We start from the raw sequence: 17,662 nt of genomic DNA, 5'->3' as shown, positions 1-17,662 counted from the left end.
GTGTAGCTGCCACTTCTGAGCTCAGGGGAAAAGAATGCCACATTTGGTTCCTGATGTCTGTCGGGAGTTCCTGTGCATGCCACCTACCCCTGATACAGTGACAGTTGGAGAAACTTGTCTTTCAAGATGAATGATCTTGAAGCAAACCAGACCTGGTTCTGGATTCAGGGCATTTGCCTTTGTAGATGAAGGGGTCGAGTTTCTGACCAGCAGCTATTCCTGTCAGTTCTACATAATGCTGTTCATTTAGATAGGGTGAGAAAATGAAGAGCTTGAACCAATATGGCTGAATACATTAAAGTACAGACAGTGAGGTGCAGGACAGGCCCTGCCTCAAGGGTCCTTCTTCTCCTTTATTATCTTTGTATTCGTGGGCTTTTGCTACTTCTTATGCGTTTCACTTTATCTCCTCTTCTGATCTATTTATAATTTGTCTTATTTCACCCATTATAAGATACCATCGAGGAGCCAGGAGACAGTTTTCATACATGTGAAGTTGGTTATTTTCTCATTAAAGTAGGCAGTCCCTGAACCACAAATTATTTAATTATTTAAGCAGTCTGGCTGCTGCCTGGGTACTTTTGTTTCACTGGAAAGAAACTCTATTTACACTCTTTTTCTATTATGTATGATCTGAACCTGCAGAGGAGACATCAGTGGCTCAAAGGAAAACTCCAGTAGAACTCAATAATACATTCTCACGAGAAAACCATGTTTCCCATGCTCTAGACAAATGCTTCTCAACCTTGCTAAAACTGTGACCCTTTAATATAGTTCTTCATGTTGTGGTGAAACCCCCCCCATTATAAAACTATTTTCATTGCTACTTTGTAGCTGTAATTTTGCTTCTGTTATGAATGATAATGTAAACATCTGAGTTTTCTGATGGTCTTAGACCACCCTTGTGAAAGGGTCCTTTGACTCACCCCTAAAGGGGTCATGACATACAGGTTGACCCCACTGCTCTGGACAGTGAGGGAGGATGGATTGTCGGGGAAGAACATGAACATTAGATGTCAACAGCTCTGCGGAGTCAGTGGAGTCAAATCCTGAGAATGACTGAGTCTTGGGAAAGGTTTATTCAAGTATACTCATTAACTTTTTATGTTTGCAAAAGATGTATTTACAGTTATGATTAAAATAGTGTGAGTGAGTGAGTGTGTGTGTGTGTGTGTTTAGGGTTTCTATTGGTTTAGTAAAACAATATGACTAAAAGCAACTTTAAAGGAAAGAATTTGTTTCATTTATTTCATCTTATACTTCCAGGTAATAGTCGATAGCTGAGAGAAGTCAGGGCAGGAACTGAAGCAGGAAAAGAGAAGTAGAAGCCATGGAGGCTTGTTGCTTTTGGGCTCACTCAGCTTGCTTTATTATATATGCAAGATCATATGCCCAGTGATGATATCATCCAAATGTGCTGTGCCCTCCCATATCAATCACATAGTAAGGAAATACCCCACAGACTTCTCTACAGGCTAATCTTATGGGACCATTTTCTCAATTAAGATTGCTTCTTCCTAGGTCTATCTAGCTTCATGTCAGGTTGACAAAGTCCAGTATGCTATGTATAATTTTTAAAACAAAACATTTTAAATAGTTAAAATGTATGCATCCAGAAAATTCATATATAGGGGGTAATTCACTGATCCATATCCACATAGATGTGAGCCTATGAAGAATAACCAGCCACTCATTAAAAACCCCACTTGTGTTGGTTTTAATCCCTTCCAGTTGCCATATCCATAATGAACCTACGCCCTCTTAGATAAGCAGAAGGGAGCTTTAAGGAAAAGGTTTTGCTCAGTTAGAGCTGGTAATCCGTCAGTGCCGTATAATTTAATTTACTGAGTGGTAAATGCCTGATGCCAGATCACATGGCTGAAAAAGTGGGCCACTGATTAGCCAGACAGCAGCTTGGATGAAGTCAGCCCCATTGCATTGAAGGTGGAATCAACCATTCCGCAATTACCAGCAAGGAAAATGTGAAAGCATGGGTGTGTGTTGGCAAGTGTCTTCAGCCATGTGAAGGAAACAGAGAGCCCTGCAATAGAGGATATTGCCATTGTGAAAACCACAGTCTCTCACAATCATACAGCTTTCGGCTATGCTTCCAGCCACAGCCAGGAACCATATCTCCATAGTTGTATTTAAAATATATGTCAGGGCTGAAACAACCTTGTGGAAATTCAGGTTTCTGTGTTTTACATGTGTGGCGCAGCTGTCCAGAAAGAACTTGTACCTGCTTGAGATGGCTAATGTAGCACTCCTATAAACGTAGATGGATCGGATGTATAAATTCAAAGCAGAAAAGGCAAGGTATTTTTTCTAAGTGATTTAAATCCACCTGCAGAGTAGAATGAAAACTCCCAAGCCTTCCCCTAATGGAGAGACATCGTAACAGAGAGCTTACCCCAGGCTAATCTTAGGTCCTGCCAGTGTTCTCTTTTCCATATATCCTGTGTCTGAGCAAGCTATGATTCCCTTACTTTCAGACTTGAAACATTTTGAAAATGTTGCCACCTGAATAGCCAAGATCTTAGAAGTTTCCTCCCTTCCCTAATGTTTCACTGACAAATCAAATAATTCAATTTATTAAAATCCTACCTAAGCAGAAGTTGAAAGCTCTAGTTGAATACTCAAGTCTGTGCTTCTCTGTCCCTGATATGTGCTACTTTGCTACCCAAAGGACTTTATCTCAAAGGGTTCAAGTTTATCTTCTATGTGCATATATGTTTCTATAAAGTAGCCTCCAGAAAAGTATGAATATGAGGCTATCAGCATTGTGTTTGTGTATGGGTAACAAGGGGGTCTCAAGGTCTTTATCTCTTTTTAAAGCAAAAGGAGGGCTAGGAAGAGCTTTGTGATAGGACACTTGCCCAGGATGCTGAATCCCGTATACTCAGTCTCCAGTACTGAGGGGGCAGGAGAGACAAAGCATAGCAAATAAACAAGGATTTCTCCACAAAGCTTTTCTGTGACCTATGGGTCACAACCCCTATGGAGGTCGAAATACTCCTTCACAGGGGTTACTTCAGACCATAGACCTTGTTATAAAAACAAAAGAAATCTCTAACTTCAGCTTATTTTTCTCCTTTTAAGTATTCAATGAGTATTTTTACATTATAGTTACTATAATTTTAATATTTGAAAGTCTGTATCCCTTCTATCTGTCCCCTCTGCCATGTCCCTTTCTCTGTACTATCCCACCCCAACTTTTATGCACGTTTGCACACGCACGCACACACAGTGACCTACAGCATTTACATATGCTGTTCTTTCCCTTGACTACCAAAGCCATGCATTCATCAGACTCCTATAGTCTCCTTCATGGACAGGTAACACTATATTACTCTACCTGTGCAATGCAGCCTACAAATGCTGAACAACTCTTCAACATGTAGTAGGTGTTCAGTAAACAGAAGGAGGTCACTCTGGACTAAGACAGGGATGTGATGTTTTAAAATTTGCCCAGTGCTGAGAGAAGACCTCTGAGAACACTGCTCAGGAAGTGCATGAGAAAAGAAGGGGAAAAGGTGGGAGTGTCTTGCTCTGTTTAGCATGCTTAACAGTGTGGACAGACTGGGGGTCGGGGGGGTGGCATATGTGCAAAAGAAGCATGTTCTCACAGTCCTGGAGAGTGGAATTGCCAAGGCCAAAGCTATGGCAGGTTCAGTGTCTGGTGAGGCTCTGCTTTCTTCATAGTTTGTGGATCTCAGCTCCCACATTAGAAGCTGTCAACAAGCTTGACTGGGCCTGTATAAGGGCTCTGATCTCACACAGAGCCTTTCACATTCCAAAGGGCCTTTCCTCAAATACCATCACCATTTGGTTAGAAGTTGTCTAACTAAGGTTACTATTGTTCTATGAAATACTGTGACCATAAAGCAAGTTGGGGAGGAACAGGTTTATTTGGCTTACACTTCCATATCACCATTTATCATAGAAAGAAGTCAAGACAGGAACTCAAGCAGGGCAGGAACCTGGAGGCAGGAGCTGATGCAGAGACCGTGAAGAGTGCTGTCTACTGACTTACTTTTCCCCATGTCTTTGCTCAGTTTGCTTTCTTATAGAACCAGAGAGTAGCCTAGGGATTTCACAAACCCACTATGGGCTAGGCTCTCCCCCATCCATCACAAAATAAGAAAATGTCCTTCTGACTTGCCTAAAGGTTGGTCTTATGAAAGCTTTTCTTTTTTCTCTCTCTCCTTTTTTTTTTTTTAAACATAATGTGGCTTTTTGGTGGTAGTGATGTATTTTTTTATTTACTTTATATCCCTACCTCACCTTCCCCTCCCTCCTCTTCTTCTAATCCCTCCCTCCCCTCTCCCTTCTCCCTTCCTCCAGTTCTCCCTTTCTCCTCAGAAAAGTGAGTCCTCCCGTGGATTTCAACCACCTTGGCATGCCAAGTTCTAGTAGGACTAGGTGCATCTTCTCCTGTTATGACAAAGCAAGGCAGGCAACAGAGTTAGATATAGCCCTTATTCCTGCTGTTAGAAGTCTCCCATGAAGACCAAGCTGCACAACTTTTATGTATGTGCTAAGGGCCTAGGTCCATCCCATACATGCTCTCTGTTTGGCTGTTCAGTCTCTGTGGGCCCCAAGTTATTCCTTTGTTTGTTTGTTGTTACTTATTCACTTTATATTTAGCTCACTGCCTGCTTCCCAGTCATGCCCTCCCATTATTCTTCCCCCATCCTCCATCCCCTTCTTCTCTGAGCAGGTGGGGATACCCTGGATACCCCCCCACCCTGGCACTCCTAGTCTTTGTGGATCTAGGCCCATCTTCTCCCACTGAGGCCAGACAAAGCAGTCTAGCTAGAAGAACATCCCACAGACAGGTAACAGCTTTGGGGATAGCTCCTGCTCCAGTCATTCAGGACCCACATGAAGGTCAAGATGCATATTTACTACATATGAGCATGGAGGCCTAGGTCCAGCCCATGTATGCTTTTTGGTTGGTGGTTCAGTCTGTGAGAGCCCCAAGGGTCTGTGTTAGTTGACTCTGTTGGTCTTCCTGTGGAGTTCTTATGACCTTCAGGGCCCACAATCCTTCCCCCTATTCTTCCATAACAGTTCCCAAGCTCCATCCACTGTTTGGCTGTGGGTATCTGCATCTGTCTGAGTCAGCTGCTGGTTGGAGCCTCTCAGAGGAAAGCCATGCTAAACTCCTGTCTGCAAGCATAGCAGAGAATCATTAATAGTGTCAGGGATTAGTGCTTGCCCATTGGATGGGTCTCAAGTTGGACTGGTTATTGGTTGGCCATTCCCTTGGTCTGTCCGCCATCCTCCATTCCTGTATTTCTTGTAGACAGGATAAATTTTGGTCGAAAGGTTTATGGGTGGATTGGTTTCCATATCCCTCCACTGGGGTTCTTGCCAGGCTACAGGAGGTGGCCTCTTCATGTTTCATAACCCCAGTGCTGTGAGTCACAGCTAAGGTTACCCCTGTTGATTCTTGGGTGCCTCCCTTATCCCAGGTCTCTGTCATATGAGCCCAGGTTATTATTAATTGAGGTTTTCTCCTCTCAGATGACTTTAGCTTGTGTCAAGCTGAAATAAAACTATCCAGCATAGGAGTGCATATATGAATTTGGAGATGGTAAATAAGCATTCAGACCATAGCATCTACAAATCTAGAAAATCAGTGCATTTCCAGTTATTTGATAATTGAAATATATGCAAATGTTTTGACAAGGGGGAACTTTTGAGATATTCTGGGTTTTTCCTCATATGAAATTTTAATTTCTCCAGGTAGCAAAAGCCAGGTGGGCATTGCCATGGCTGAATGTCAACTCCAATCTTTTTTTTCTTTATTTTTTTCTTTTTCAGGTTACAAACTCAGTTGCCAACACACCTGGCCAGATGACTCTTCATCTCAAGCCTTTCCTGGTGTGTGGAGGGGATGGATTCACTCACTCCAACTTCGATGGCTGCATCGCCTCTGCCCTGAGTGTCATGAAAGTTTTAAAGCGTTATATTTAGTGTTCTTGTTTTCCACATTTACTTTAGGATTTTTGTTTTCACAATCCTCTATTAATAATTGTTCTATTTTCCTTTCTGTGAAGAGAAATTCCTTTGGGAAATGTCTTCATTTACTGTCATTTTTAATATGAAATATAAAAATGTTATAATTTTGATAGCTACCACCCATGGTAAAATGATAATTTCTTAGACTGTACTTCTTCCTTACTTTTCTGACTTTTCATGATTAATCCTTATTGAAGTAAAATGATCCTTAGAAGTCCCAAATAACCAAGTCCCAGAATTATACTAAACCAAAGTTCTCATTCATGGGAAAGCTTTGTTATCCTTTTGGAAACTTCATTTCTGAATAAATAATAATCACTACCAAATCTCGTTTCATAGCCTCAAATGTATTATTGAACTGCAAGATTTCTCCAAAACATGGAATAATTTTTGTTTCTCATTTGCTTTCTGAAGCTCTGGGTAGTAAGTCACATAGACTACAGTTTGAAGAACTACTTGATCCACAAAGGGACCCCTGTAGGTTGTCAGAAAATGACATGAATCATCTTCATTTCCCAAGCCACACAACGCTTTTCACCCTTAAGGCAAACTCCAGTCTTTATATGTGAGATACAAGTTAAATGGAAACTGAGAGGTAATTTATCAGTCCTCAACACCAGGTCCCCTCTGGCTGGTGCTGTCCATTATGGCACTTGGACTATGTCATAGATAATGAATTTTTGGTTGTTCAACAAAAATTCTCCTAAACAGAAAATAGATGCATTTCAAATCACTCGATATTTGCTAACTTAGCAGTTTGGCGTGTTGCCCGTATACTTTAGTAGTTGGTCTCATCATTGCTGGCTTGAGAGAAATTGAACCTCAGATTTCCAAGCAAGCTATGTGTCATTAATTTGGAAAACAAAATAATGCTATTTTGTCTTTTTAAAAAAAAAAAAAAAAAAAAAAAAAAAAAAAATTATGTGGGTGTAAGGATAAATGTTGCTAATACTGTTATAAGTCATGCTTGTTTAGTAAAGTGATAATAGTGGGTTCTTCTCTAAAACCTTATGAGCCCTGGGGAGTCGGCTACGTTTCTAGTATTAGACATGATTTTCATCTTGCTGAGAAAGTTTGAGTCCGATTAGACAGCAGTTGGTTACTACCAAGACATAAGTGCCACTACTGCAGCCTTGGGGATCTCTTGCCATGCTGATCATTGTTGCGCTCATAGGCATCACAAACAGATAGGACTATTGATTGCTTCCCTCTCTTGTTACCCATCTTGCATAGCACCTTCCAGTACTGTGAAAACTTGTCTCAGAGAGGAGGCTTTCAGGTCAGACCCAGTCCTTATCTTCTGTTCTCTGCTTCCAAAGTGTATAGTGTCTTCAACAATCGAGTCTTACCTTCAGTCTCCAGAGGCAGCAGAGGGTAAAAGCAATAAGATATACTCTTTAAAGCTATCTCTTGGATTCCCCTGGCCAACAATTCAAATGAGGGTTTTCCCATGGCTAGTGATGGATTATTTTTTTTGTTAGTCTATGGCTCTTGTAGTAAAATTGTCTGCCTAAATAGCATTACTTCATCTAAACTATATTTATCCCTCATCAAAGAAGTCTCTCTTTGTCACACAGAGATCACTGAAAACCACAACTGACTGTAATGCAAAGAACAACTGATCATGAGATACCTGGCCCCAGTGGATACAACTACAATACAACTACTGTGCTCAGGGAACATCTTGGCAGAGGGGGCAGAAGATTGTAAGAGCCAAAGGACCAGGAAATCTGCTGTGAAATTGTGTCTCCCAGAAATAACAGGAAGATATACCCATGATATCTCAATAGTGTGGCTCTCTAAAAGAGACCTGAACAAGGACACCAATAAACATGTTAAGGGGAAATCCCATGGAGCCTCACCCCTAAACACTGAACTACAGGCAACTAAGGAATGCCAAGAGAGGGAAAATTGGTATTTCCCAGGGAGAAGCCTCCTATCTGATTATCAGTGCCAAGTGGTCAGCTCTGAGATCACATACAGAAAGCAACACTAAATAGACTCAGCAAATTTTATTTATGTATTTATATATACACATAACAATAATAATCAAAAAAAGAGACCATAAAATCGAGAGTGGAGATTGGGTAAGGGAGGGCTTGGAGGGAGGAAAGGGGAAGGGGGAAATGGTGTAATTTTATTTTTGATGATGATTAAAATGATGAAATTTTACATTTTAAATTAAGATTTAAGGCTGGCCTCAAATTTGCTATTAACAAAAGATGGCCTTGAGTATATGATTCTCCTATATGTGCCTCGTAAATACTGGGATTACATATGTGTATACTACTGTCTTGGTTACTTTCCTGTTGCTGTATTGAAATAACATGAACAAGATAACGTGCAGGGGAAAAAAAGAGTTTATCGGGGCTTACATTTCAGAGGATGAGTCCATGACCATCATGGCAGGGAGCTTGGCAGCAGGCAGGCAGACATGGCACTGGGGCGATATCTGAGAGCTTACATCATGAAGCACAACCAAGAGGTAGAGAGAGCTAACTGGAAATGACATGGGCTTTTGAAACCTCCAAACCCACCTGGAGTTGGCACACCTCCTCTCATAAGGTCACACTTCCTAGTCCTTCCAAACAGTTCCACCAGCTGGGAAGCAAACACTCAAATACATGGGGGCCGTTCTCCTTCAAACCACCATGTGATGCTGGGTTCTGAGCCCAGGGCTTTTTGTATGCTAGGCAAACACTCTACCTACTGAGCTACATCTCCAGCTCCTGTTTCATTTGAAAGCAAAGAAATCATTGTCTCAGCTCCTAAACTAGAAAACATTTATCCAAAAGTTTGTCCCTTAGTAGTGTTTAAATTACATTCACCTGCTTTATTTAGGTGTGCCACATGCATACCTATACAAGCACTGGCAGAGCTGTCTGGTTTATCAACAAATTAGGATCTGTTCTTCTGGCATGTGAGAATAGCTTGCCTTCTATCAATAAATGGGCCAAACTAAAAACTAAAATGCCTGCATACAGCATTTGTCACTTCATTTGAAAGCATAGAAAGGAAAAGCTAAAATGTAGTTTCTGGTATAAAATAATGAAACTTGATTTATTGCATGATTCTGGTCCATGTTTGATTAGCATTTGTCTTTATTTTCTCTTCAAGTACCTAAAAATTCATTCAACTGTCTTAACTTTTTTTGTTTTAAACAGGTATACATCTGAAGTCATTGGGCAGAATATGTCCTGAACCTTATGAAAAATGGAATACTTAAGTCCTAAAGGGGAGGGGGAAACTTGCTAAAAGGGAAATGGGTTTGTTATAGAATCATTCTTGCAAGACATTCCTAAGATATTTCATAGCTATTCATTCTAAGCATTTTATTCCAAGACATTTTGTTAAGATGTTACAATGTGAGCAGAGACTCCGCCTTCCCCAATACCGAGATCATTGTCACCTCACTCTTTCAATCATGCTGAAGACGCCTGCTGCATTTGGATTTCCACCTGCTTTTTTCCCTTTAGAAAAGAAATAGCTAAGGAAATCCATGCCCTAAAAGCTATTGGAAGGATGCTATAAAAGACTGCAGGGCAAAGATGCCCACCATTACACCCTCAGAAGATGGGAGGCAGCCAGGCTTAGAACAGTGCTGGGGTGTATTTCTACTTCACAAGACCACACATTACCACCGTATTTCCAAGTAAGGACTTTTATTAGTCAAGCCAGCCAAGGAAAGCTGCTGTGTTTTGAAAGGAGCATATTCAAGTGAGAAATGGCTTGAGCAGTGGGGTGATTTAATACTTGTTAGCTGATAAATATAGCCTTTGCCAGAATAAAACTTTATGATGCACGTTGAAAAGCTTAATTACTGAACTGTCTCTGTGCATCTTGCTCAGGCTGCAAGGGTGACAAATTACAGCCGCAGAATAGTGTTTGCTTCTTTGGCATTTCTGAAGGAGAAGGGAATGCCTAAAATCACCAAGAAAGCAGTAATAATCCCAGACCAGATATTACTGAGGAAAAAAAAGTCATGTCTTTGAGTCACCAAGCCTTCTGCACATAATGCCATCTTACCAACCCCCCACCCCCACCTACCCACCACTTTGTTAAGTGAAAAAGCCCAAGGTCAGTTTTCCATTCTTCTGGCATTTCATCCTTATCTAAGTATGTGGGTATATATCCTTCCATGCTTCATCTTCCCAATGCCCCTGTGAAATAACCAGGACAGGAAATTCTTGTCTACATTTAACAAATAAACCAAGGCCTAGAGCTCGGCTAACCAAGGTCATATAATGACATGCTGGGACAATAACCCATACTTCCCGTGACCCATTTCTATTACTGGAACCACTCAGCTTCCAGATAAACATGATAATTACAGCTGGCTGAAATAGTCATCGGGGTACAGTCCACACCGTGTGGTCTTCTTACTGCCGCTTCATTTCAGAGAGCTAACACTAATCCTGGCATGATATGTATGGGGGTCTCGTATGGAATAAAATTCCCATAAGTCCAGGTTAAGTGATTTGTACTCCACTGGCTGGTTTATTGCTTTCTGGTGAGAGGAGGGGGTGGGGCTCAGAAGGACACTTGCTGTGGGAATAGCTCCATCCTAATGACACTGAGTTACTATCCAGCAGTAGGTAGCTCACCTCTTGTCTGTCCTTCCTTCTGTCCATGTGTCTCTTGTATATTCACCTCCCCCAACTTGCTTCATTCCCTTCTCTTCTGCCTTCTTCCATTTCTTCCTTTCCAGTAGTCTCTCCTGCTCCTTCCTGATAATTAATTTCCATGTGTAAATCCAATATCATTGTGATCCACACTTGTGATCCGTTGTGTTTTTCCTTGTTTTCGCATGTCAGGATTTTGTGGTGGTCGTTACCATTGTTTCTAAAATTTTAAATATCTAATGTTATTATTTATCAGCTCTAGTTTCGGGTTTCCAAAAGCCAAGAAAAAATGTAATGCAAAACTTTAAAAACTGCCTGTAGCTCTCAGTGACCTCAGGGCTAATAGTCTCAAAAAATGTGTAATTTCTTAATACTAGTAGCTTACACTTCCTGGCATGTATGTGCAAAAGTGTAGCTGGGTCTATAGTAGATGCTTGTGATATAATGTCAGTCCCCACCCTAAGAGTCTATCTGGCGAAAGCAAAACCCGGGAATTAGGGTTCAGGGAAAAGGCAAAGGTGTTGGCCATTTGTTAGATTTCTGGTGCTATCTGAAATATCTGAGGCTAGATGCTCTATACAGAAATGCAATTTCTTCAGTGCACAGCTCTGGAAGCTTGTTATCAGCTTCTGTGAGTCTCCTGGCAGAAGGAATCATGATAATGTGGCGGGGGGGGGGGGGGGGCACAAAGATCACATAATAGATAGGAAGCCAGAGTGACCCAGTTTATCTCAGATCCACACATGGATCCATTCCTCCTTAATCCTATGCTACACAGAAAATCTTTTCAGGCAAGCCTATAACACCCCCTGGAGTAAGACCTATGTTTTAATGAAGGGATTCAGTTCCTCACTGTATGACCTTGAGGCAATTACTAAATCTCACTAGACTCCTTTTATCTCTAAAGACTGAGTCAATGGTACATACCTAATGAAGGAAGGAAGGGGGAAGAAGAGTCAAGTAGGTCCTTGCTGTATCCCAAAGGCTGTAAAGGTCAATCTTCCTCAGCTTTTACCTGAGACATAGAAAGGCAGATGTTTAGGTATGTGTGCATGAATAGCAGATGTTTTAGTAATTTCTATGTTCCTGTGATAAAGCACGTGAATTAACTTATAAAAAGAAAAGATTGTTTGGCCTCACAGTTGCAGTGTTAGAGCCTGTGGTGCAGAGGCATGGTGGTCGGAGCTAGGAGCTGAGGGCTTCTGCCTTGAACCACAAGCAGAAAGTAGAGAAAGTGAACTGGGATTAACACGTGGCTTTTGAAACCTGGGGTGGTTTGGATGGGATGGGCATCGTAGGCTCATGTATTTGAATGGCTGAGTCCATGTTGGTAGACTGTTTAGGAATGATTAGGAGATGTGTCACTGGGGATGGGCTTATAGATTTCAAAAGATCACACCACACCCAGTTTGCCTCCCTCCCTCCCTTCCTCCCTTTCTGTCTCTCTTTCTCTCTCTCTCTCTCTCTCTCTCTCTCTCTCTCTCTCTCTCTCTCTCTCGCGCGCGCGCGTTCTCTTGCTCCTCTTCCATCTTGCAGGTCAAGTGCAAGCTCTGAGCTATTAGTCCACCACCATAACTGTCTGCCTGCTGTCATGTTCCCCAGCACAATGATCCTGGACTCACCCTCTAAAACAGTAAGCAAGCCCCAATTTCTCATATAAGTTGCCTTGATCATGGTGTCTCTTCACAACAATAGAACAGTAACTAAGATAAAACCTCATAGCTGGTCCCAGTGACATACTTCCTCCATACCTTATAAACCTATCCTACCCAAATAGCACTACTGAATATCAAGTATTCAAATGCCCAAGACTATGGGTGACATCTCATACAAACCACCATAGCAAGCAATGGTAGAACTCAGAAACTCTAAAGCATTCTGGCAGGCTGCATCAAAACCTTCATGAAGAGATGGCTCACTGGTTAAGAGCACATACTGCTCTTCCAGAGGGCCAGAGTTTGATTCTCAGTGCTCACATTAGGTGATTCACAATCATCTGTTAATTCCAGCACCAGGAGATCCAGCACTGGCCTCTGAGGGCACTGCAGTCACATGCACAAAGGCACAGGTTGACATACACATACACAAATGTTTGTAATGATAAAATTAAATTTATTTAAAAAAAAAAAAACATTTCCTAGCCAAGAGAGCTAAGGCTTCCTTCTCTTCTCCTTTTAGCACCTGTAAGTTGACATCCTGATTGGCCAAAAACTCCTTGAAAAGGAACCAGGTATAGGGTCAATACCAAGAGTGACATAAAACCAGAGCCTTCTCTGCAACAAATTGTCTTTTTCCTTACTGAATGCAAAGAACTGCATTCATGAATTCCATTGAAGATTATCTACTTGATTTTAGAAATATCAAAAACTTGAAAGGGAATGCTTGGCTAAGTGTACGAATAGATTCATGTGCTCTCCCTAGTCTTCAGTTTTAAGAGCTTAGTTCATGGTGGTTGTGTGGGAACACTGCTTCCTAGAGGTATGATCCTAAGGCCAATCTTTTACGTCTTATCATTTTATCTATAAAATGCAGATACTAATTGTACCTACCTTAGAGATTGATCTGGGGTTATGATATATGCTCCAAAGTACTTAACATTGTTTCTATTCATAGAAGACCCTCAGAAAATATCGGTTGTTATTATTATTGTCATACCTAGCTAGGACTCAGCTAGGAGCCAGCTGCGCATCTGTAAAATTCATTGGTTATTGTATATAGACAGCATTGTAAGGCTAGCTTCCGAGTGGCTTTTCTTTAAAAAAAACATTTATTGAAAAGGAAAGAGACAGAAAGGGAAAAGCGAAGGGAAAAAGTGGGAGAGGAGGGAGAAAGGGAGAGAAAGGGAAGAAAGGAGGGGGAAGGAAGGAAGGGAGGGAGGAAGAGAGAAAGGGAGGGGTGAGACAGAAAGGAAGGGAAGGAAAAGGAATGGAAGAACAAAAGAGGGAGAAGGGAGGGAGGGAGCAAGGGAGAGAAAAGGAGGAAGGAAGGAAACAGGAAGAGAGGGAGAAGGAAAAGAAAGGGGGAGGAGAGAGTGAGCTAGAAAGTAAGCAAGCTATGGTATGTGGACAGCTCGGCTTGACAAACCTCACAAGGCCTCATTCTCCCAGCTCACCCAGCTCCCTCCTCCTGGGACACTTCTCAAACACACTCTCACTGGTTCAGTATTTACTCATCAACTGTTGAGGACCGCACTAGTCCCACGTTGGGGTGGCCAAAAAATGTCTCGGCCTGAGCAAAATGTTGAGGCCCGGGCCGACCCACGTTTGGGCGGCCACTGTATCCCGGCCCAAGCTGCCGCTCCCGTCTTTAGGTCAGGGGTTCAGCAAGAGCGAGGGTGACGGCAGATTCTACCTAATGTCTGAGATTCGTCTCTGATGATCCCTCTATAGTCTCTGATCTCCGTCTATATTCTCTGATCTCTGGTTCTGTCTTCTATAGTCTGACTAATGTCTTCTATCGTCTCAATTCTGATCTGTTCTGTCTCTGCCTTTTATATGTCTCACTTCTAAGCCACGCCTCTAAGTTACACCTTTAATCATGCCCTTAGGTCTTGTCTCTAACTCTGATCTCTATACTTCTAAGTATACTATTAAGTCACACACCTTTAATCTCACACACCTTTAATCTCAAGGTATCTAAACCAAGATTATCCGAGTGTTCTCAGCTGTTGTAGGCTATTGTAATTTAAATCTCATGTCAGGGTATATGGCTCAAGATGGCTGCAAAGCTGATAGCCGCTTTCTGCTAAAAGTCGGCCCCCAACAATCAACAAAGAAACAAGACACACAAAATCGGGCTTCAGATCATAGAAGGCGCTCAGGAAATATCTCCCTATCCAGTGAGAGAGTGAATTCAGTGGAGCGCCATTTCTTTCTCTGATGTCTAAAAGCACCCAAAGAAAGCATCATGGTAGCTGAATGACCCCACAGAAGAAAAGCATACCTACCATGTCCTCAGTCAATGACGGCACTGCAAGAGCTACGTGCTTCTCGTGGAGCATCTGATCAACATTTGGTTTCAGAAAGTCCTTACCTTGAGCTAATGCCTATCCTTGTGAGAGGAGGGAAAGCACAAACCTGCTCCACCCCCGAGAAAAGTAAACATATGTATTTCATACCATCCCATGCTGCTTACGAGTTGAAGGTTTCTGCAGATGAAGCAAGAAAATTGAGCAGAAAATTGCGCCTGAGTACAGAAACCTGCTTAGTCTGCTTTATGATCTCCTTGAAAGTCTGGGGTCATATATACTGACGTTTATTTAAAATACAAATAATTAAGTTACCTGGAAAATTTCAGGTGAGGTAATTCTTAACTGTCCTATATGGTGCCATCTATTAAGCTAAGTTAAGATCTTTATAGAATGAGCAGTTCTTTTTTTTTTTCTTTCTGTTTTCTTTTTTGCTACGTATGAGTTTAGATAGCACAATGAAATCAAGTGGGGTTTTGCAAATACAAGGAATCAGCACTTCATTCAAATGTGGTACATTCCATAGAAACATATTTTTGCCTTTTAACGTCACCTTGGAATCTTCAGTGTCCAGAATAGCATCTGATGCACATTGAATGAGTTGGTCAGAGGCACTGAGACATCAGCAGTTAGGATACAACACCGTGTTTTGTAATTGAGGTAGCAAAGAGATGAGAAACTAACTTTTATGAAATTTGATCAGAGGTTCTGGGGAGATTGCCCCATCAACAAAGTACTTGCCATATAAGGACAAGGACTTGGGTTCAATTCCCAGTACCCACATAAAAAAATAGGTACTCTCTAATTAGTTATCCCAATATCAAGTGGTCAGCCCTAAAAACGTGTATATGCGGGCAACAGTAAATGGACTTAGCATGTTGATTTTTATCTATTTATTCATGTGGATGTGTGTGCATGTGTTTGTGTGCATGTGTTTGTGTGCATGTGTATGTGTGTCTGTGTGTGCCATGTGTGTGGGGGTGGGGGTTGTGTAAAGCAAAGAGGCAGTGAATTTAAAATTGGAGAGAGAATCAGGAATGTGGGAGAAGTCAGAGGGACAAGAAGGAGGAGTAAGTTTGTAAATACAGTACAAATAAATCAAATTTTAAAAAAACAAAACAGGGGCGCCCCTTTGCCTTGCTAGTCAACCAGTCTAGCCAATGGTGAGCTCCAGGTTTCATAACAAAATAAGGTGAAGTCATTGAGGGAAGAAACCCTAACATTGCCTTCACACACACACACACACACACACACACACACACACACACACAAATGACAAGGTGAAAAAATAAATATTTTTAAAATGAGTCTTACTTGTAAATATATAAGCTCTACATAGACAAATATCATGTGTGACCTAGCCTACATCCATCATTAAACCTAGCCGACATGTAGCACATTAGGCCCTTAAATAAATAAATGTGTTAAATGACCAAATGATTGAAAGTGAGCATACCTCATTTGAAAAGCTGTCCTTGGCACAGAATACTCAAAACAGTCTTGTCTGTGTCCTTGGTATGTGTGCCAGAGAGGCAAGAAGGTAGGGTAAGCTCCTGGTAAACTTTCATCAGCACAGTTCTTTGGTTGCATACATAGTCTGCTGCTGGGGTCCATCTAGCAGTGTGCAAGCAAAGTTCGTTGGATGTTATTTTATTTTTCATACTCTTTCTTTTAAAAAGTTGTTCTAAAAATGTTAGGCCTGGAGTGAGACAATCGCCAATTGTCAGCTTTACACCATGTATTTTAAACACTATAGAAAGTATGCTTTCACGAAGTAATCAGACCACCTCCTGCAAACTATAATCCTGCTAGAAAATAAGAAATTAGTGGGTCACAGAGATGGCGCAGTGGTTAAAAGCACTGGCTACTCTACCAAAGGACCCAAGTTCAATTCCCAGTACACGGCAGCTCACAACTGCCTTTAACTCCAACAGCCCTCACACAGACAGACACACAGGCAAAAAACATAATGAACCAATGAACCAAAAAACCAATGAACATAAAAAAAAAAAAATAAAAATTATTAAGAAAAAAGAAAATGGAAATTCAGTGAGCGTGTTCTGGAGGAGGGAAGTAGAAAGTGCTGCTCAGTTGAGACAGGTTGTTCATCCTGGATGAACAGATTTACTGCATATTGGAGGAAAGAGTAAAAGAATCCGTATTATTAGATGAAATTATAAAGGTCTACAATTATTTCAATAGGTCCTGAACTTATAAAATTTTCATTTTGTTTTTTATAAAACCTTGTGAAAATTTTTAGAAAAGATGAATCGCCTTAGAAAATAAAGACAATGATGAACTATAGCAAACACCACAGCTAAGAGTGAATCAAGAGCATCACAGAGAAGGTAGAGTCTCTAAACTTGTGTGTCCTATACTGAGACGTGGAAAATACTTAAGATGGACAGATGTTGGAAAGAAAAGGCAAAATGATTCCTGCAGTAGATTTAGAAGACTCAAGAAATTTCACTTTTAGGCTAATGAGAAGTGAACAGAGAAGGTGAGCTATAAATATTCAGCAACCCACAGTTTCTACATGTTATAATAAACAATACAAATACATCTTGCAAATAATGTCAACAAAAAATATACAAAATAATAAACCTAGGAACTATATATATATATAATTCTATGGTGGGCTTTCTTTTAACCCAAAAACATAATTCTAAATCAATCTAGAAATTATTAACAAAAACAATAATAAGGTAATAAGCATGTAGGTTTGGTCCACTGGAAGGACAAGCTAGATACATCAATCTACGGTTGGCTCAAGAGTTGACAGAAATCCACAAAACCATTATCTCTAATGTATCTCTGTGGTGGAGGGACAGTACAAAACTAATGAGAAACAAAAGAACGGCGCAAGGAGTTATTTGAAGAAAATTTTCAAACTATTTCTTCAAATTGTGCTCTTTATCCTAACAACATATTACTTGTGCTTAAAAGGAAGGAAAGTTCATTACAAATCAGCAAGAATGAGCCTCCTTCTGCAGAAGAGCTACACTCAGCCTATTCCTCTTCCTCTTAGAAATAGTTGAAATTCTAA

General features: G+C 41.0%; 1 protein-coding gene across 1 annotated transcript in view; it reads left to right on the top strand.

The window, feature by feature from the left end:
- The window catches only part of Rnls (renalase, FAD dependent amine oxidase), a 260,555-nt gene extending 254,202 nt beyond the window's left edge, over positions 1-6,353 (top strand). Inside the window, exon 7 of the mRNA XM_034496709.2 lies at positions 5,830-6,353. Coding sequence (XP_034352600.2) covers positions 5,830-5,982 — 153 coding nt within the window. The 3' untranslated portion in view covers positions 5,983-6,353. The remainder of the gene's footprint in view (positions 1-5,829) is intronic.
- Positions 6,354-17,662: the final 11,309 nt, after the last annotated feature.

This window comes from Arvicanthis niloticus, chromosome 1, assembly GCF_011762505.2.
Source record: "Arvicanthis niloticus isolate mArvNil1 chromosome 1, mArvNil1.pat.X, whole genome shotgun sequence".
Taxonomy (NCBI): Eukaryota; Metazoa; Chordata; class Mammalia; order Rodentia; family Muridae; genus Arvicanthis; species Arvicanthis niloticus.
This window is presented reverse-complemented; position numbering and strand designations above follow the sequence as displayed.